The 21,528-nt window shown below is 32.8% G+C and overlaps 2 protein-coding genes across 10 annotated transcripts in view; one reads left to right on the top strand and one right to left on the bottom strand.

Annotated features, from left to right (window-relative positions):
- Nucleotides 1–21,528, bottom strand: part of LOC136349147 (deoxynucleotidyltransferase terminal-interacting protein 1) — a 93,062-nt gene that overhangs the window by 1,329 nt on the left and 70,205 nt on the right. The window contains exons 1-5 of one of the 9 annotated variants that reach the window (XM_066300503.1): nt 6,648–6,968; nt 4,188–4,309; nt 3,660–3,866; nt 799–1,023; nt 47–275 (exon numbers count right to left, since the gene is read on the bottom strand). In XM_066300503.1, the coding sequence (XP_066156600.1) occupies nt 47–275; nt 799–1,023; nt 3,660–3,866; nt 4,188–4,244 (718 nt within the window). In that variant the 5' untranslated portion in view covers nt 4,245–4,309; nt 6,648–6,968. The other 8 variants (XM_066300501.1, XM_066300502.1, XM_066300505.1 and 5 more) reach the window with 8 other exon arrangements.
- Nucleotides 8,984–21,528, top strand: part of chm (chameau) — a 38,798-nt gene continuing 26,253 nt past the window's right edge. The window contains exons 1-11 of the mRNA XM_066300498.1: nt 8,984–9,220; nt 9,296–9,466; nt 10,256–10,420; nt 10,503–10,784; nt 11,086–11,230; nt 11,285–11,439; nt 11,529–11,846; nt 12,128–12,296; nt 12,356–12,499; nt 13,131–13,348; nt 13,577–13,738. Coding sequence (XP_066156595.1) covers nt 9,203–9,220; nt 9,296–9,466; nt 10,256–10,420; nt 10,503–10,784; nt 11,086–11,230; nt 11,285–11,439; nt 11,529–11,846; nt 12,128–12,296; nt 12,356–12,499; nt 13,131–13,348; nt 13,577–13,738 — 1,947 coding nt within the window. The 5' untranslated portion in view covers nt 8,984–9,202. The remainder of the gene's footprint in view (nt 9,221–9,295; nt 9,467–10,255; nt 10,421–10,502; nt 10,785–11,085; nt 11,231–11,284; nt 11,440–11,528; nt 11,847–12,127; nt 12,297–12,355; nt 12,500–13,130; nt 13,349–13,576; nt 13,739–21,528) is intronic.

The raw sequence follows: 21,528 nt of genomic DNA, 5'->3' as shown, positions 1-21,528 counted from the left end.
GCGTAAGCATGGAATAATGAGAACGAAAAAATAGAAAATAACATACCCAGAACTTTATTCGCTCTTGATCCCATTATAAAAGATGTGTAGCGCTTTATTCGTTCGGGATTCCATTTAGGTCCATCTCTTTTTAATGAAAACTTGCAGCCCAAATTATCGTTATAGTAGTTCGACAAAAGTTTTGGTTTACTGCGTTTTATCATAACTGGATATGATAAATTATCAATATCCAAATCAGCTTCTTTTCTTTTCAAAGTAGGATGCAAAGGATGACTCTAAACTCGAGAGAGAAAAATAGAACAGAGCACATTAAGGGCGCATACATACACTGGCCACACTCTGCACATACATAACTTCAAAGAACTGCCAAACACTTGTGCAACTGTTGGGCTGTTCCCACGCCTAAATATTTCTAGCTATGATGTAGCGAAATAGGCAAAACATGCCACCTCATAGCTTGGAATATAGAAAGTTTGGCTGTTTACAACAAAAATCATATCAACCATTTAAGAGTGTGTTAGGTACCTGATGTTCCCCTGCATTCTTATCTTAGACACCCTGTATATGAAAATAAACCACGTAAAGTTGTATAAATCGGAATTGCAAGAAAATTTGATTTTCGTTTATTACTTTGATTGTATACTGATATAGAATAAATATAACAAAAAAATATACAAACTAAAGCATATAACAACGAAAAAAATGAAGCAATAAATAAGATTTATGTTAGTCAAAGTTAACATGTTGAATAAATAAATATATTAACGCACATGCTTTGTAGGTCGGTTAACTACTTACAGTTTTTTCTATATTTGTATAAGTTACTTCACAGGGATTGCTTTCAGAGTCGGCTTCACTCTTGCTATAATCATATGTCGAATACTCCACTTGCTTGGTAGGAGCAACATACATTGATTTTGCTTGCTCTAATATTTCCTTACACACATCTCGAATATTTTGTTCAGTCACACTGTCTTGGCCTAGATTATTTTTAATATTAATTAAGGCTGGATTGAAAAATTTCTAAAAATGAAATAGATCTCATAGGAACAACAAACGAACATAGCTATGTATGTATTAAAACGGGTCATCACGGAGATATTTCAGGGGTCGACAGTACTCTGCAAAATAGTAAAAAAATGCTAATAGACCCGTTGTCAAAAATGCATAATTTTCAATATGCAAGGTGGCAAATTTTCAAATTTTTTCTCATATTTTGCGTTTTTCTTACGTCGTATGCATTGCGTGATTTTTTTTTAATTTCCTACACCTATTTCTTTAAGACCCTCTACAACAATATGTCAATACCTTCGGCAGCCATATACAAAGTGTTATGTTTTTTTGGGTCACGTACTATTTTTTGCTTTGTATATTTTTTGTGACGCTATTAATCCTGATACCAAATTTAAATTCCTTCTTCAATTCCTCAACTTTTTGATTTCTTGCAATATTTTCGTATCTATTACAGTTTTTGTAGAATTTGCATAAATATCTATCAACGCAAATTAAAAATATAAAGAAAGTAGGCAAAAAAATAATCATCCTGCTCAGTTATCGACCATATGTAGTAATTAATAGCATTTAATCAAATTTCTTATAATAAAAATAAACCTAAACGAAAACAAAATAATATAAAATATGAAGCTTTGCCACCCTGTATATTGAAAATGGTGCGTTTTTGATCAGGGATCTATTAGCATATTATTATTATTTTAGAGAGTATTACCGCTCCTTGAAATATATCCGTGACGATATGCTACATCCTGTATATGTTTTTTTAGATACAGGGTATGCTAGGAAGAGACAAGATACTTTAGAACATGATGATACATCTTATTTCTAATTAAAAAAATAAATAATAAAAGTCTGGTTTTGAATAGTTTAAGAAATACATATTTGGTTTTTATTCTGCAGAGCTTAAGGTAACATATCTTCTCGACGTTTATATTCGAGGTTGATTAACACGAAAAGAGTATTTTCAAGCAATCAACTCCAGAGATGAATTGATAATGAAAATACAAAAATGTACCCGAGAAAACACACAAAAATTGCATGTGCTGTGAAGCTTGTGGGTTATCGAAATCGGTTTTCGAATACAAGAGAAGAAGGGGGGCAGTTTAGGTTGTAATGTGATAATAATATCAATTAATGATATAATTATCACATACATAAAAATATTCGGTTACTGCAAATAAAATATTACGTAGTTTTATTTTAAATAAATGTAGGACCAAATTGCTTTTAGCACTTCGTTAGCAAAGCCATAAATTAAGGTATCATCAGTATATTTTTTGTTCGTAAGACTCGTAAAACTCTTTTTTACGAGAAAGTTTCTTATCAAATGTTTATAAAAAAGTTGTGTACACAAACAAGACAATTCACCTTCTTCTACCTCACATACGCGTAAAATTAAATAGTCGTTTATTTAGCCACAAAGAAAATATTTCACGATTTTTTTAGTTCCAGTTCGCTTTACTTTCGAGATGTTTTGCTGCATTTATATGAACAAACAATAAAAAAAACTGTATATGATCTTAATTTAGTTGTAAGGAAAAAATAAAGCAAAACGTATATGCCGCGTTTTTTACTAAGTGGCATCAGAAAGTAACGATTTTAGTAAACATTTAACAACATCTTGGAAACTTATTTACATACATATGTATATGATTTTTTTTAAGTGACCTGCACATGTACTTTATAATTATATACAAGGTGTTTCACAACTTATTGGACATACTTCAACCACGCTAACTGTTCTATATACAGTATAACAAATTGAAACTCGTACACTAATATAAAAACTTTTATTATTAATTTACTTGTTACGTGTAGGACTTTATTAGAACTTTTTTGACAAATGGATTTCTTGTCTAATCGAGCATGTGGGGTTGAAGTTTGTCCAATAAGTTGTGAAACATCCTGTTTACAGAATAGAATAAATTAGAATCATAAAATTCTCGATTGCATTCAATTTTGCTACATTTATACACCACTAAAACATTTGTTGGACTGACGAATCCCCGGCAAAATTTCAATTCATTTATTCAAAATTACTTGGAATTCTGAATACCGAAAAGTGAGTCGTTTTTGAGATGTTATAATCAGTTTAAGCTAAAGTGACTTACACATTCCTATCTTAATTTTTCAAAACAAATCGAAATATTTTAGTAATATTTGCCAGGTGTTGAAAAACTATTTTTCTATTTTGAATCAGACGATTCAAAACATAAACACAGCCGTAAAATGATTATATTTTTATAGAGTCGTAGGCAAGATGTCTATATGGTGTCCTATTAAAAATATATCTTTAATATTGAGGCTAGCCCATATGGTGCAGAAAAATCGAAGTACACCGCCGACAGAAACCATATCAAAAAACGTTTTTACCGCATCGATATCTTCCCAAGGGACGTCTCAAAATGCAGGGTTCGTTAAAACGCCCTGTATTTCTATATCGTTAAAGAAAACATATGCAACCATCGCATGTATTAATGGATGATTAATCATCTCTGCCTCTATTAACGCATCTTGATTATTAATCAGCTTCATTAATACACTCGCGTTAATTGGCTTATCACACAGAACACCTTTCTTTTCAACGCAACTTCATATCGCAGGTTAGGTACCATTTCAGGGGTAACGTGCACAGAAGAACTTACATCCAGATATTTTTTAATTATGTTATCAATGTCCTTGTTAATAGCGGTTTGTAAATTCATCCTCAACAACTCCAAAGATTTTGACACATTTGTTATTCCAAAAGTTCTCTTTTGACTTTGGCTGGATATTCTTGACCCATTTTTAATTCCCATGTTGGAGCTCGCAAGATTAAGGAGTGTTATTTGTCTCATATTGAATGTATTTTTCTGCAAGAAAATATTTTCCAGTAACTAATACTGGCATTAATCGTCTACAACGTAAAGTATTAAAGTAACAGGACATTATGTCTGAGATAAAGATATCCAAAGCGATTTAGGTGTCGAATCGCTGGAAGCTTTAACACAAAAATAAGCCGAAAATGTGAAAATTTAACATACATCTTACAGGAAATATCATACATTTTAAAAACCGTGAAATTTCCAATTAAGATAAAATGTACCAAATCATGATATTTCGTGCTCAAGAATGTATTATAAAATTTTGTGCTTACTAATTTTAGGGATATGGTATTTAGTAATCATACTTACCCATCCTACCATGTTTTGTTTAATATCGGATTGTCCTGGCGTTATTGGTGGTATCATTATTTAGTATGGTGTTTTCTATTATTTTTATAGGCTGTTCCTAACTCCGTTAGAACCTAAAGAACCTAAGATAAGAGATAAATAAACTTTCGAGAATCGAGACAATTTATGCTACATAAAAGCGCTTTAAAATTAATATATACAGGGTGAATCGTTGAAAATTTTGCATCCGGTTTATTTTGAACCACGATCAAAATTTTAGAAATTGTCATGTCATATCGATTTTGTTTTCAAGGAAGACATACTTTGGTGTTAATTAATTAAAAATTAATTAAAACAAACCCATTCGCGGGGTTACATTCAACTTTACCCTTTCATATTACATTATAGGTCCAGTGGCACCTCATTGGAAAAGGTTTTTACTTTGATTGTTAGCATAAAACGCATTGAAATAAAATGAATATGCACGGAAAATAATTAAAATTTTTAAAGTTTTTCATTTAAATTGAATTACTCCAAAATAAATTTGAAAAATGGGTAGTCGTAGAGGCAAATTTGATAAATTGAAAGCGGGAAGATTTTACACATAAGTTACCTCAAATCTCGTCGTGATATGCCCAACCTGTGCCTCCGTTACCATTTATGGATGGCGTAGGTTTATTATTTAACAGGAGATATCAAATAAAAATATATATATATGCTAACGGTCAAAATTAAAAACTTTTCCATTTGAAGTATCATTGGGCCTATAGTACGATTTGAGAGTCTAAAGTTGAATAAACCCCCATGAAGGGGGTTGCTTTGATGAATCTGCATTTAACGCTAAAATGTGTCTCCCTTGATAACAAAATCGACGTGTCGTAGCAATTTTTTGTATTTTGATCGTAATTCAATATAAGCCAGATATAAAGTTTTGAATGGCACACTCTGTATATTCATTTTTAACATTACATTGATTGCTTGTTTTTCATAGTTTTAAATGTTCTAAGTCGTAGTGGGTTTCTTTAAAAATTTCTCAATTCTCAATCTATTCTATACTAAAAATTAGGGTTTTCATTATTAAGCAACAATTGTAACCTCAGCAATAAACACTGACAGTGATTTTATCATGAAAAAAGTTCAATTCGCATTTGAAATATAGAAATTTTAAGGGAACCAAATTTCTGTCAGTAAACCTTGTCGCCTCAAAATTTGTCAATAACCACGAGTCAAAAATTGTATGAAGGTGTCAAAAATATATAGCAGTTCCTTCATGAAACTCTCCTCCAAATATAACTCGTACATCGAAAATTGTTAATATATTTTAGGGTAGCATGCATAAGTTGCAATAATTAGCTGAATAATTAACATGCATGATCAGTTATAGATGTGTTTTTCTCGGAAACCATTACTTCTAGTGACGGCAATAAGGTATACTTTTTTTTAAGGAACAAGATAGAGAAAAGGACTTTTCTATATGAAAGTGACATACAGTGTGGCACAAAATAAGTTGCTTAAAAGTGTCTTTTCACATCTCAAAAACCCCCGGATACGAAACATTGTAAAATTAACTGTAAGCGATCAAAAGATATCAAAGTTTATGTGATTTATTTTTTCAACTTTAATATCCCGTGTCTTGAAAACCAAACGAGCTAGGACACATGTTTATAAGAACTTTCCATTTTAATGCTACTTGAAAAATTATCATGTGAAATATAGGACACTTATTCAATAACACCCTGTATAGAATTTATTTACTCCTATATCAGTACATTTCAAATAACGTTAGAATGATCTGTAGCAGAGCTCAGCAATCATAGAGAAGTATTATGTAATGAACATTTATATTGCTATGTATGGATGTATATTGTAATGTAGTATCATTATGTAGCAGTGTTACGCAGTGATTGTATGAGTACTTCCATGAGAATCACCTGGGATTGATATGCGTCGTTTCAGAATATGAAAAACACTTCTAATTTCATATAATCTCTTGAGATCGGCAGAATTGAGATTTCAATTATGCCATCATGAGACAGTAGACGGTTGTAATTGAAGCATTGTAGACAACTTGAAAGGGAAGCATGTTGCTTCGCTCGGCAAAACTTGTGGCGTCTTATTATTCTTGTAATGTAATATAGTATTAATATCTTAATAATATTACGGAATCAAGCTAGTAGACAATATGTCACGAGGCAAATTTACGGCCGAGTTACAGGCGAGGTCAGTCATTTTGTCGAGTAACATGCCTTGCTTTCAAGTAGTGCACAGACAGTGCTTTTGTTTTCACTTACTAACTTCGATAATATGTACGGAGAGTGGTTTGATTATCAACTGATTGAGGAGTTAATAGTGATGCCACTTGCACTTTGATATCCTGAAGTAACACACGCAGCGCAGCTTGTTAGTCATGGATATGCACTTATCTTTAATTAGTAATTGCTGATTTTCTATTACAGATTATCCTTTTATTACTTAATAGACCTTAATTTGTTCTTGCCACCCATCGCGATATCATTAGAAGTTTTGGGGACATCAAAAATCGCAAATATTGATGGCAAAAACTTGGAATGACCAGCGATAATCACCGGGAGAAAGAGGGCCGGTAGTCATCAACACCTACAGTGGCCAAAGGAAGGGTTCTTTACGAGATCTTTCAGAAAGATCGATTTTTGAATCAGGCACAAAAATGTCTTTCGGATGTTACTGGCAGTGACTACACAGGCCCGAATATAAATATGGAAGTTAAAGGTGATTGAGGGCCCCAAAACTGAAGTTTTTGAGGTTGACATTGTTGACAGACGTCAGCGTTATTGGAATTCTGGAAAACCTCTGGAAAATGCTAGGTTAACTAATATATAGACTCAAAAGTAGCCGATTTTGCTTATATCAACACTGAGCACTCATTCTCCGAGAGTCGCCTTATACAATCTTAGCTTAGGATATGTTGCATTATGAGGCACTGCCCGAATTGAAGCGAATCAGTACTTTTAATTCCCTGGAGGAGGTGATAGGCGGTTTTCAAGTAGCCTTGGAGCGACTCAGTTGCGATACTCCAAAGAGTTTTCCCACTGCCGGAGCCCTACTTTCTTTTCGCTTCGGATTGTATTGACCTAATTACACAATTTTTGGACGCCTATGCATGGAACACGTGTTCTATAACAAAGTCGCAAATACTCTTTCTCTTTTTTTTTCGGTCTTCATTTATTCCGTATAACATAAATCCTATTCATTACTAACGAAAATCCTTAGGGAAACTTCTGTAAAACGTTTGCAGGGAATACTTCCTAGTTCCTGGCTATGTGCAAATATAAAAGAATTCTTACAGATAGAAGAAACTGCATCAACAGTTGTGCATCTAACTTTTTAATAAATAAATGTGATGGAATTTGATATAAATTGAGCCCAATCGACCTGTTTTCGCTTTAAATGATAGTGTTGCCTTACTGTAAATATTACACTAAGACACATTGTATAATAAGCAGTACGTACAAACTTACACACATAAGTTCACATTTGTATAGTTACGAAGTATTTATACAAATTTTGATTTTTTAGACACATCTTCTTCGTTACAACGTTAAGCGTGTGTTCTTGTATTTTGTTGTTTCTAAATACTCAAATATTTTATTCCTATTTTGTCTACATGATTATTATAAATTTAATAAATTATTATAAATTAAAAAATGTCCAGGGTGTTCCTATATGTCATGTACATACAGAAGGGAGTAATTTTTTAGCTTCTTTTTATATTTATATAAACTACGCACAGAAAAATTTCGCTCTTCCACATCATATCATCTGAAACGTGGAGAGGACGGTTTAATCATCAAGGTAAGTCCTACTCAGTACTTGAGTATCAATTCATGGGTTAGGTTATACAAATTCACTGAATAAGTTGCATTGAATCTCGTAAAACTCATACAAATTGTATTTTTTTCTTACAGCAATTTATTTTTCGAGATAAAAATAAATTGTTTTCATGTATCATTTCGCATCTTATAATGTATGAAGGAAAAATCTCCCTCTCTATGCGTCTTTTTCTAAAAATTGACTCAATTAGCCTAACACGTACTGTATAGGTCCGCAAATGCTTTGTTACCTATCTACAGGATGTTCAAATTTCAGAATTTTTTCAGTTTTTAGAACCAGGCAGTTTCAAATGATCTTTTAAAATTCTTAAAAAAAGAAGATTACTTATAATAAATAATTGCTTACCCATAATGACTTTTAATTTCATCTGGTAAATTACAGAAAATCGTTTTTTGTTTTTTCTCAATTAACGACGCTGCTTAAAAGAGAATAAGAAATTTTTAAACAAAATTAAAAAAAAATTGTATTTTAGAAGCTACCAGCGGCGCACCAAGAAAAGATTAAGAAGGTGAGAAGGAGTCCTCGGCTCCTGAAAAAAATACCACCTTGTAGTTTATCAAGTCTATTTGTCAAAGCCAGTGATGTAAGTCTCACAACATAAGCTATATTCCAAATTTTAGCTAAATACATAACTCAAAACCTGGAAGAGCTATAAAGAAAATACTGATAATGTTCTAAAATTTAAACACCTTGTAGATAGATAACGAAATTTTTGGAGACCTATGTTTATGAGAACTTTTATTCATGAAATAATCTAAAGAATACATATTATCTTTCGTATATACATGATATTTAAGATTACTCTGTATATTTCACATTTATTCATCCTTGTATTAATATTTTTAGTAATGATTGTGACTAAGCGACACGCGCATGTATCGATACTACTTTAAAACATTATAGATCGACATGGCTGTTTCTCAGTGTTGCCTAATATCACCATAGTGGCTTATTGACTGCTGTCGTTGTCTTCTTTGTACGTCTCGCTGTCGTGGAGCAATTTCAGAAATTTGAATCGCTTTAATATCAGATTTCATGTTTATGTTTATGATTTATAATTACTCCGGCTTAGTGGTTTATCACAGCATGTTTTACTACTGACCTTGTGCATTTACAACAAACAACTGATGGGCAATTTCATAATATTAAGGATTTAACCCTTTACAATGACCGGGAAAAAAAAGGTAAACAAACTAATTTAGTGTATGAAGCACTTCTATCCATTAGAGACTCAGTTTATAATGCCATTTACATTCTAGAATGGCAGTTCTACCGAATCTTCGTCAGAAACCACCTCAGGAAGCTCTTCCTCAACTTCATCATCAAGTGGTTCAGATTCCAGTTCGTCAAGTGATTCTGATTCCTCCAGCTCACAGAATTCTTCGAAAAATTCAGGATCCGAGTCTCCAAAGAAGACTGCAGCTGTTCAGGTTTGTTTTTTCTTTACAATTTTACTAAGTAGTAGGCATGTTTGTAGTTTTGCCCCTTTAAAATTCCCCCCTTGCTCAGCACCATAGTGTTGATTAGAGTGAAAAGTGAAATGGAGAGCAAAGAAGTGTGATATACAGCAAAGTACTGATTTAGGAATACATTTATTTATTTAATTATGTTTCATTATTATTCAAGATATAAATCAATATTATAAAGAAAACAATTATAATTTGAATTAATTTAACACAAGTGTCCAAAATCTTTCATATTAGGATTAAATCATTTGTAGGGATAGAAAGAAATAAGGACCATCTGGTATTGTATTTTTCTCTAATTTAAATTTATTTATTTTTTTTAATTGTTATTTAAGTTCTGCTTAAATTTTAATTACAATAAAATTAATAATTCATGACACATATTTTTTTTTCTACTCTTTTCCAAACTTCTGAACAAGGTGACAAATTTATCTCTGATATGTTAACAATAGTGTTATTCCATGCCTTTAGTAAAAAGTGAATGTTACTGTCATTTAGTGTTAATTGAGAACAGTGTGCAACTTGAGAGCAACAACACCTACTGGTGTGTGAGGATCTATTTCCCAGCATTAATAAAAAGTGTATTTTTTTCATAAATAGGACGTATGTGTACACATAATCTTCATGGACTGTCCAAATTCTTTTTGAGAGACATTCTAACTGAAATAATTTACCTGAAGTGTATTGGTTGTTTTCTACCATTTGTTCTTAATGACACAAACCACCTTTTGTAACCAAGCTGCATATTTTTAGAAAACTCTTCGTAAGAGTACTGAGAACCCAAAACCAGGTACTACTACTAAGTTAGAACCCAAGCCCACCAATCGGTCAAAAGTACATTCTGTAAAAGTACCTATTAAACAAGTACCCTCTATATCAAGCACTGATGAGGAAGATGACAAGCAAATCAGCAAACAGGTATTTATTTAAAGAAGAGCCTTTGCATTAAAATTGAAAGATGAACCTTTGGATCTATTTTTGAATTATTTATTCTTTATAGGTAAAACGTAAAAGCAATGTTAAGCCTAAATCCAGTGCCACTATCATCCTAAAGCAAACAGCATCTAGTTCGTCATTACTGGCAAAAAGTGCTTTTCAAAAACAGGCAGCTTTGAGGGTTGTGCCCAGTGTTAAACAGGCCTCTAAAGTCAAGGAACCTGTTAAGAAAAATGCTGCGAAAACTGTGGATTCAAAGAAAAAAAGTATATTTTCTCCAGAAAATAGTTCTGAGTCTGATTCACCCAAGTCTGTTGTCAAAGTTCCATCAAAAAGTACCATTCAAGTAAGCAGTATGTTTTTCTATCATATTAATTCTGTATGAGAGATGTAATAAAATCCTTCAAATTTCTATTAATTTCTAAATGAAAGCCATCTAAGGAATTTTGTGTTAAATAATTTCAATTTTATTTGTATAATGATGAAGTCAGAACTGGATTCCTCTTTATATTTTCTTGAGATCTAAAAAATTTCTTATGACAGACTAGACCTTATCAGTTATAATCCACAATGCCGTTCATCAATATCGCACAAACTTCTGGAAAAATGTTAATTCTTAAATTGTAATACTATGCCACTCATCTTAGGTTAAACCTAAGCCAGAGCCCAGGCCAAAGGCTGCTGCCAAGCCTGTGGAAAGACCAAGGGTAGACAGAAGAATACCTGAAAAACGAGTTCCTGAAATTAAGACTTCTCAAAACAGTTCTGCAAGTTCGGGAACTTCAACGAGTGGTATTGTAAAGTTCCTCAAAAGTTTTTATTACGTTCATAAACAGAAAATTCTAGGCTCCAGTAGCAGTAGCAGCGGTAGTGAATCTAGTGGTGATGATTCGGAAAAAGATAAAAAGGCGATAAAGAAATCTGCTAAGAAGGTGGGCGCAAATGTTAATGAAAATGCTGATGGATCGGAGTCTGAAGTTGAGACTGGTAAATCAAAACAGGTGAATAATTAGATAATCTTGTCTTTTTTCAATTGAGTATTTTATGTTTATTTTCAGAAAAGCATTAATGTAAATTTTGTGATTTGCAGTTTACACGAAAATTGACTCGTTCTTCAAGTACAAGGAAATCTAAGCATGTTCTTGGAAAAACAATAGATTCTGATACTGATTCAGACACGGAAAGTACAAAACGCTCCCTTAGCAGATCACCTGTTAAAAGAGTTCCAACTGCCACAAAAGGTAAAAGTAAAAACAATAAGAAGGCTGACCCAAAATCTAAGAGGAACGAAGTGATTATTGTTGAAAGAACTTGTCCGTTGGAAGGATGTGATAGTGTAGGACATTTGAGTGGAAAGTTTGATAAACATTTTGTATTAGAAGCTTGCCCAAATTATCACAATACGACGGTAAGTTTAAGTTTTTTTATTTAATAATTTAAATTGGTAAAATGTGTGAGAATATTAGACATCTTGTATTTCTAAATAATTAACTATTGAAAGTAAGTTGCATTAGGTTTTGGAATAATTGATCTTATCAAATTCAAGCATATTAAGTAATATTTGGATTCCAATATACAATTGCTAAGACTAAGTTTTACTTTTTAAGGTGTTACTTATTTGTCACATAATTATACATATGTCATATACCTTTTTTTAAACGTTATAACTTTAGAAGGTACTTATTTTAGATACCTAAATGCAAAGTGGAATTAGTGGAGCGCAGAAAAAGGGAAGAAACAAGGAAAAAGGCCCTAGAATATATCTATAAATCTCCTTCATCGCCGACGCAAGAACAAAAACAATACTTAGCCAGGGTCAAAGATTTGAGGAACAAATTCAAACAAGAACCCATGGACGGTATGTTAAAACATGTTGATTTTGCACACTTTTGCTTAACGTAATATGTCGTCTTTTAGATATCAAACCGCAGATAGATAAAAGTAAAGAGCCGGATCTTAACAATATGGTCCCCGAGTATGACTTAAAATTGTTTAAGGACGCTCAAGCATTGGCTAGCGAAAAAATCGAGGAAGAGCTGAAAAGCTTGCCTAGTACTAAGGGTAAATATTACACATTTTCAAAATGCTTATCAAAGTATATTCACTACTTTACACGAAATAGTATTAAGACCCGTCCTCGCAGAAACAATAAGGACCAACATTTCCTCGTTCCTGGCATGTTTCCAGAAACTATTTGATGTAGACACTGCATTTTCAACATTAACTACTGGCTTACCTGGGCAACAAACCCATAAAAAAAATTGGAAACTGTGGATTCAGATTTTATTCGCCTCTTCCACGATATATTTTAGTAACGAAAAACATAGTACAATCAAGTCATTTCTGAATATTGTTTCTGTATGGAGAAATCTTTAAACATAAATTGAATATAAAGATTGAAGAACTATTACTTATTCACTTTAGTAGTGCCTATTATCGGACTTGGTGGAGCAATAGGGTGGCAAAACCTCATACGATAACTTCGTTATTTTACTTTATTTCAAAAACATTTCCTTATGACAGTTGTAAGAGAATAAAAGGGTTACAATAACAGTTAATTGAAGTGTATTGAAGTGAATATGTTAATGGTTGGTCAATGGAAAAAATATTTTTGTGTACTAGTACAAAATAAGAGCAATATCTGAAACGTGATTTCCGTTGAAATGCTAATTTTTGTAAAACTATTTCTTAGGTACAAAATGTATAGAAATGGGAAAATATGAGATGGAAGTTTGGTACCAAAGCCCATACCCGGAAGATTACGCCAGATTACCCAAACTATATATTTGCGAGTACTGTCTCAGATATATGAAGTCGCGAACTATCTTGGAGCGCCATGTAATTAAGTGCGTTTGGCGGCATCCTCCTGGAGATGAAGTTTACAGGAAGGATAAAGTCAGTGTCTGGGAGGTATGTTCTAGGTTCTTGAAGAAAAAAATCAATAATAGGTTTCTTATAGTGAACATATCAATAAAGCAGTGGACATTGTTAAATGTGTTTGATCTTACATTCATGATGTTTTTGCATCAACCCTATCCATAAAAATTTCCCAAGTTTCTGTTTTTCTTAATCAGCCAAGAAGTTGGTTTAAGTTTAAACATGTCATTATACTTTAAAAATAATTAACTCTATAATTAGGTGGATGGGAAGAAATATAAGCAGTACTGCCAGAACCTTTGTCTTTTGGCGAAATTCTTTCTGGACCACAAAACTCTATACTACGATGTTGAGCCGTTCTTATTTTACATAATGACTCTTGTTGATAACGAAGGATGCCATACTGTGGGATATTTCAGCAAGGTAAGTAACTTTTCTCAAATGTCACAAAAATGAGCAACTTCGTGTTTGTGTGATCTTCATGTTTTGTCGCCTTTCAGCGGTTCCTAGAAATAAAATAAAAAAGTTGTTTTATTACCTCAATTTATCAACTATTGGAAAAAATTATCTCACTACAAGACATACGCCACAAATTTTATACTACATAATTCCTACCTGTATCGTTCTGTTTGAGTGACTTTATGTAATTATAGATCCATTGTTTAACAACTTCACCATGCTCTTAACTTTTTAACAAAATATTTTGATTTTAGAAATATCGCATTTTAAATCATGTTCGTGGCATATTTTTTCCGAACATGTTTTTATGTGTGACTAATGGACAAAATTAGCACAATTTTTCTTTGAATAGATTTATTTTCTGCGAGAAATAGTTTAGCATTTTTAACGTCTACGCAAAACTATGTTCAATAAATATGAAATAAGTAATTAAATTACAAAATGGAAGTTTGCTAGCAAATCTACTTTGTGCTATTACCGAAAAATTCAGAATGAAATTGGGCAGTCATAAAATGAAGCAGATAATAAAAGAAATAAAGAAAAAATAAAATTAGGTTGAAATATGGAGTACATAGGGAAAATATTTGCCCATTTTCGTAAATTTCCTATTTGTATCATTACGAGAATAATGAAAATCTTTACTTCTAACTCGGTATTTATTTGAATTATTGTGCGAAAAATTGTGTATGTAATTCGAAAGCAAAGCTTTCAGGAAATATTTACGTTTTCTTTTCGAGCGATGATATGTTATTTTCCGTTGTTAATTCGCAAATAGCCATTTTATCATTTGAAAATATTAGAAGTTTTTGTCCTGTTTTTAGAAGCACAAAAGTGTGTTTTGCGCATTATTGCATAACCAATAGATTTTTCTGATTTTTGCAAATAAAATTACAATGTTTGCAATCATAATCGGTGACTAAACGTTTTTCGTTGCGCAATTAGTCATTTCATTACTTAGTTATTAAATGGTACTAGTAAGGATAGTAGTTGCTGTAGTGCTATAGATAAAGAACACAACTTGAATATGTGTGAATTTATGCCATTTTTTTGGGATTTTTTCATCGTGCATTAGCAGATTCTTTGATCATGTAAATATGAAATTTAATTAGGTAAAGGGGTAAGGGAGGAATATAGGAAATCTTATTTTTACAACTCGTGTCATATTAGACTTTATTTCGCTCATCCTGCAGAAAATCTTATTTGTTACGTAAAATTGGGAATTTCTTAACTGGTTATATTAGCGTCATTATATAAGTATTTACGTTTATTGATAGTGCCTTTATCCTTTATTTGAAAGTTTACAATGCCCTGCTAATTCCTCTTGGTCGGTTACTTGCTCCAGGTGGTTCAATAAAAAAGGTAATTAGACGCAAAACTAATCGATTTCGTCCCGTATGTTGGCGGTCCCATTGACGTCAGTTGTTGGGACTTGGTTTCGTCTACACAATGGGCAGTAAAAGTGCATCGTACAGGGGATACGGCCTGGAAATAATTTGCACCACGAATTCCTTGAATACTAAAAAGCTTCATTAAGCTTTGAAATGCAGATGCAGATGTATGTTTGAAAATTCCACATGTTGAAAGGAATTATAAAATTTGGCTTACTAATAGCTGATGAATTCTTTTATACAGAATGTTTCAAAATCAAACAGTGGCCGTTTACATAATTTTCCGTGCATGTTATGTTACATGTGTATAGAAAAATTTTAATAAAAATAGGCTTAATAATCTAATGATTTTGATCGTATCAACCTTTATGTGTGTAACTTAAAAAGGGGGGTTTGTTGAAATAAATACGTACGTACGTTGCCCATTCAATGAGTCATAATCTTCCGGTGTGGCGGTGATGACTCCTCTCCTGCATACGAGACGTTGCCGACGCCGACCCCGTCAAAATTTGCCGATGCCCGGGTCGACGACCCGACATCGTAAGCGTCGCGCCGCCGCCCTTGTAGCACCCTTTTTAACGTCGTCGGGCGGTGCATTCGGGAAAAAAATCGCAGGACGATGGACGCCAACTTTGACCGCTTTTTAGGCGAACTCGATACAAAACTATTTTTTTCAGCATCAGAAATTAACGTCCACAAGCATAATTTTAAGTGCAAAAGTGTCCAGCTGAGGGGTATTATTAATGTCAGGTTCATCATGCCTTTGCGATTTTAGGAGCGTTTATCTGCCACCTCTTTTAGCCAGGAGTGAGGAGATTCATGTTTAAAAATATTCAAATGATTTGCAACTCTTTCTTTATATTTCTTCGGAGACGTTACCATAAACCTATAATCCTAACGAGCAGAAATTACTTATCGAAAACCGGATCGGACGAATACCTACCGGCTATCTCAGTCTCCCACCTGGTATGTCAACCGCATAGGCAGAGGTACGACCTATAAAGGTCTGTCGGCGGTACCTCCACTTAGCAACAGTGCCACGGCTAAAAAATGACATTCCGCGAATCTTCCTTCGCCGTTGCAATCTGAAGAATTCGGATGACGTAAGCACGTTTCACGTTGCCGTCGAATGCACAACGGTGAGATTATTCGTTTCATTATTCTCTCCTTATGTCAAAAAATTATACATCGACTCTCTGGGACAGTCGTTCCAATGCCCACGTAACTGAATTGATTTACCGTCTGCTTCGTTATTCATGGTTTGTTCAGTTTCAACTCGTTTTTTTCAATATCAAAAAAGTTATATGAATTATTTAGATATTAAAAACGCGAAATACTGCTCTCATAAGGCGCAATTTTGCCTTCATTTAGACCACTCTGCATCTCTGATAGTTTTTGCAATCCCTATGTTGAAAATGGAGTTTAGAATAGGCTGTACAAAGGATTTAACGCATGCGGCCTGATTATATCGTTTTGTCCTGGTGTAAAATATTAAAAGACCATTTTACTATTTTCACTGAATAATCAAAATATTATTTGAGATGTGCTTCGCAACGAGTGTCCAATAATTTGAAGAAAGTATTTTATTTTTTTTTTTACATACATTGTTTGAGAATATCTGTGAACTGTCAATCGATGCACCAATGACGCCACGAGTGACTGGAGTAGCTGATGTGACGGATGCGTAGTGGGAAGGGCCGGGATTTGGAAATTAATTTTAATACTATGACACAAAATAGAGCATTCAAATTTCATCACTCACTTATGTCGCTCCAGTTCAAATATGCAAGTTGCAATAATCAGCCGTATAACTCATTATGTATCTTATGCTATTTTTTCTATAAAATAATAATAATAAATTAAAATAACAATGAATTTAGCTTTAAACATAATGAAAAACTAGTACTTGATGAATGCCCTCGGGCGCCATTTATGTTATTATTTCGCTAATACGGTTTTTCCAGTTTAGTAAGAACAATATAAAAAAAGGCGGAAAGTGTCGTCCTTGATCTGTGCGTCATTGGCGTAGTATCTGTTTGAAATTTGTTATCGTTGTGTAGAGTATAAATTTAAAGTTGTGGAATATATGAAAGTTTTTACCAAGATTTAGGAAAATGTGACGTCCGGAGATATAGCCTCAGTAGTTTATCCAACGTCGACAAAATTTCTATGCTGCTCATACTTTCTAAATTCTTGGTTTAAAATGTTAATTATTTCACACCCTGTACAACGAGAAGAACTTGCAAGCAATTCTGATGCCAACGACGCATCGACCAAGAATTATGTTTTTCACTTCTGGCCGAAAACCCGATATCCGCAAAGAAGTGTTGAAGTTATAACTAGCCAAAGTTCGGTAAGTTTTTGGCGGCCCCTCTTCATGTGGCGCTTAATTTATTGCAGCATTGTTAGTTTCTGCGGCTTTTAAATTTTAAGGTGGAAGTGTATAATGTTTACTTTGGCAGTACGTATTGCCAACATCAAAGAGTAGAACGGTATCGAGAGATCCTTCATTTCGATACTGTTTTGACGTCATAACAGTGCCGTAAAGCTGTCATTTTGATTGAGTTTGAAAAAATTGAAAGAAATGGAAATAAAAAATAAAACTGTCATTTCTCAGCGATTGGGAAGAGGAATTTCAGAGTGTTTCATATGTTTTAGAAAGCAGTTTGCCTAATTGCAGGTTCCGCTTACCGCTCTTAATATAGAATGTACCATTTTCTTGTAACACCTATATTTTGAATAAATGCACCCTATTGATGGAGTTCTTTATGACGCATATGGGCATAGTTTGATTCTAAATATTAAGCGGATCACAACATGTTACTACACATATTTGCTACTATTTATATTGTTTATTATTATGTTGAAAGTATTTCTGATCTTAAAATAACAGTACTTTTAAAAACTGTATTTTTCATTAGGGAGGGATCAAAATCACAAGACAAGAAGCTAGCTTTCGTTATAGTCAATGTTATAACAGGAATAACCTAAACTTATGCCCAGATGAAAAATTACAAATTTATGCACTGTGCACTACCACTCTAGATGGTACCGGAAGTAAAAAAGTTAATGAAAGAAAGTTATACTTTCTATTAATGAACACTTTGCATTATGTCGTTAGAAAATTAATTGAAATTAAAACAATACTTTTTGCATCGAAATGTGTAATGTGAGACTTATATTACTAAATTTCAAAAGAAGACAATTTACAATTTATGAAATCTACCGATGAAAATAGTTAATGTTTAAATCACGATTAAAAAGAAATAAATGTAATCAACGTGCCTTATGTATTAATGGTTCTGTACCCTCTTTATAGATTTTATAATCTTTTTTACGAGAAACAACGTTCACTTTATGATTTTGATCTACATCTGCAAAATTACTTCTGTATTTATTCTGAGATAGTATAATCAATGAATCACGTGAAAAATACAATGTGATGAAATGGCGATTTCGATCTGTTATTACTAGACGTTTGGGCCTTAAATTAGTATACACTTCCCACGTCTCATTCGTGGGATTAAATAACAATAAAATGTACCAATTGCATACTACCAGCCAAAATCGCATCAGATGATAACTCTTTCATTTAACCACTTTAAGAAAAACTGAATTGCATAAAAAAATCAAATAACACTGACCAGACAGTGGCAATCAAAGGTCAATTCTTATATTCTCAATTCTCATGAAGTTTTTCAACCATTCATTAATTAAGAACAGTAATGGATTACAATCGGTTTATGTATGCGTATTTAGTTGCAGGTAATAATCGTCTTGTTAATTGGAAAAAAATGTACAGATTTAAATACAGTATGTTTATTAACTACTTGTACAAAATTTAATAGTGCATTTGTAACTAATTTCAAGATAAAGTATTCATATGAACATGAGCCCATATTCGCTTGGTTCTTCAGATACTGGGCTTTAAAAAAAATTTTGGTATTTTGATTATATTTTTGTTAAATAACATGTTAATTTAACGAAATTCTGTATACTGGGAGTGTTGATGATAAAAAAAATCAATTATTTACTTGTTTTTTTTTTTGTTTAATGTTAGAGGTCGCTCATATACATTGTTGTATTTTTAAATATTTTTAAGCCCGTTTTTTTTTCTAAAACTGGTGCTTTCGGCGGCAGCTACTAAGATTTATGGTTATTTAAATCCAAGTGGGACACTGTATGTGGCGCCCTCTAACATTAAATCAAAAAGTAAGTAAATATTTGAGTTTCTCATCACCGAAATACCCACTATACAGCATTTTGTCAAATTGACAGATTATTGATAAAAAATATAATCAAAGTAGTAAACAATTTTTTTCTTTTGAAAGCCTGTATCTCGAGAACCAAGCCGGTGCTGACCCATGTTCATATGAACTTTTTATCTTCAAATTCGTCAAATATTTACCTTTTAAAGTTTGTGCAAGTAGTAAACACCTTGTATGCACATATGTAGGTTATGCTATTGGTTATGTTCCGATATGTATGTTTTATGCACTCTATAAACCGATCTGAACACAAAGAATGCTTATAAAATGATTCAAATCCAAATTTGAAAGATATAACATTCGAAATCTTCGTCAGAATCACTTTAATCAACTAAGCTTTAAAGAACGTTTATACTGCGGTGGGAACCAAATGAATGTATTAAAGAATACTTAGGCTGAGTTGGTTAACCATGGCTTAAAGTTGGTTCACCTAAACTCGATCCTCGTAAATTTTGACGTCCATAAGAAATGCATTACTGCCACAATAACAGCAATCTGACATAAATAAATTTCTTATGTGTTTTCGTAATATACGAGGGTCAGGTTTAACAGAACCGAGCGTAAGCCATGATTCAAAAACGGCCTTAGGCCGAGTTGTACTGAGCATTAATTAGAATTGAATACATGCATAGCATTTAACGTATGGGTAACGTTAAGTTTAACATTTTTTAATTGTTTCTTGAAAATCATTTATTATATATTTTAAGCTCATTTTTATACGCTTGAGGTATTCTCTAAATTTCTTGACTGCTCGAAACTTAAATTTTGTTTTCTTTGTCTTTGGTTAAATTTCATGGGTTCATTAATTGCTGCCCACGCACAGCTTCAGCTACAATTTTCGTTCGGTACTCATCAATTTTTAACCAGCGATCTTGGTAACGCGCACTTTGGTGTTTTGGGATAACTTAGAAGTTGGAACGAATCTTAAAAACCCGCTAATTGATCTATTGATAGCTACAATGTTAAAACAAATGAATTGAAAATGCCCATGAGCGTTAAAATTTGTTTCGCAACCTATAATATTCACAGAAAGAGTATTGCTCCTTGTAATAGTAAATGTGAGGTAATATGAATGCAATATGACCAAACTTTTTACCTTAAAACAACAATAATGAGAACTTTATTAATCTGTCAAATGTAATATTTTGACATTAAAATATCGGTTTTACAATCACGGAAATTACCGGTGTAATCACCGCCGAATTGCCCTAGGGCAATTATCGTGATAATTTCCCTGGTCGCACTCTCAATGTTGCAACATATTGGGAAAAATAAACTGGATTTTATAAAAAGAGAAGTGACCTGAGGAACCGTTTCCAGAAATATTAGTGCGAGATTCAGGAACACCTTGTACGCTTCTCCCAGCTGATCACCATTTGGTTAAAACGCATCTTTAGTAATTTGGTTAATTTTATAATCTTCATTATAACTTTCCAATCAACTCTCTACTTCGATTTCATTTTTATTGGACTGTATTCATGAATATGTATATTTATATCCGTTTTTTAAAATTATTCGTGTTGTTCTATTGATTATTCCTCCACAGAACTGTAACATTTTCGCCTGTCACAAGACAATCATTTAACACACTGATTAACCTTAAGCCGTCCCTGGCCGATTAGTAAAGTTGTATATGTACAGTTCAGTTCAAGCTTGAGGGTTAAGCTATTTTTAAATAGTGATATGTATAATGAATAATACCATTTTCCTGATGTGCCTGTTTATTAATAGACCACTTGTATCGATTTGGTTTGACAGATGAATAACTGATGTTATTAGCTCGGTCATTAGCTACTTCCGTACGGACCAAGAAATACCCATCATTTATAACGATTTATCGGCCTTTTGTATATGGTACCTATACATAATTTTTGCCTAATTATTATAGAACGCGAATGCGTTACACTCTTCCAATAATCCCTAACAAAGGATTCCGTTAAAAAAAAAACAAGCATTATTTAAACTTTTTCTATTTTGTTTTTGCTCCATTTTTTTAAAGATTATCCGCAACATTTGCAGACACATTTTCAGTATCTATCTTGAGCCTCATCCACCTTCGCAACCGACCAGGTAGCAACCTCGCACTATTCATAACAAC

This window comes from Euwallacea fornicatus, chromosome 36, assembly GCF_040115645.1.
Source record: "Euwallacea fornicatus isolate EFF26 chromosome 36, ASM4011564v1, whole genome shotgun sequence".
NCBI lineage: Eukaryota > Metazoa > Arthropoda > Insecta > Coleoptera > Curculionidae > Euwallacea > Euwallacea fornicatus.
The sequence above is the reverse complement of the archived record's forward strand: the minus strand, read 5'-3'. Positions and strand labels throughout refer to the sequence as shown.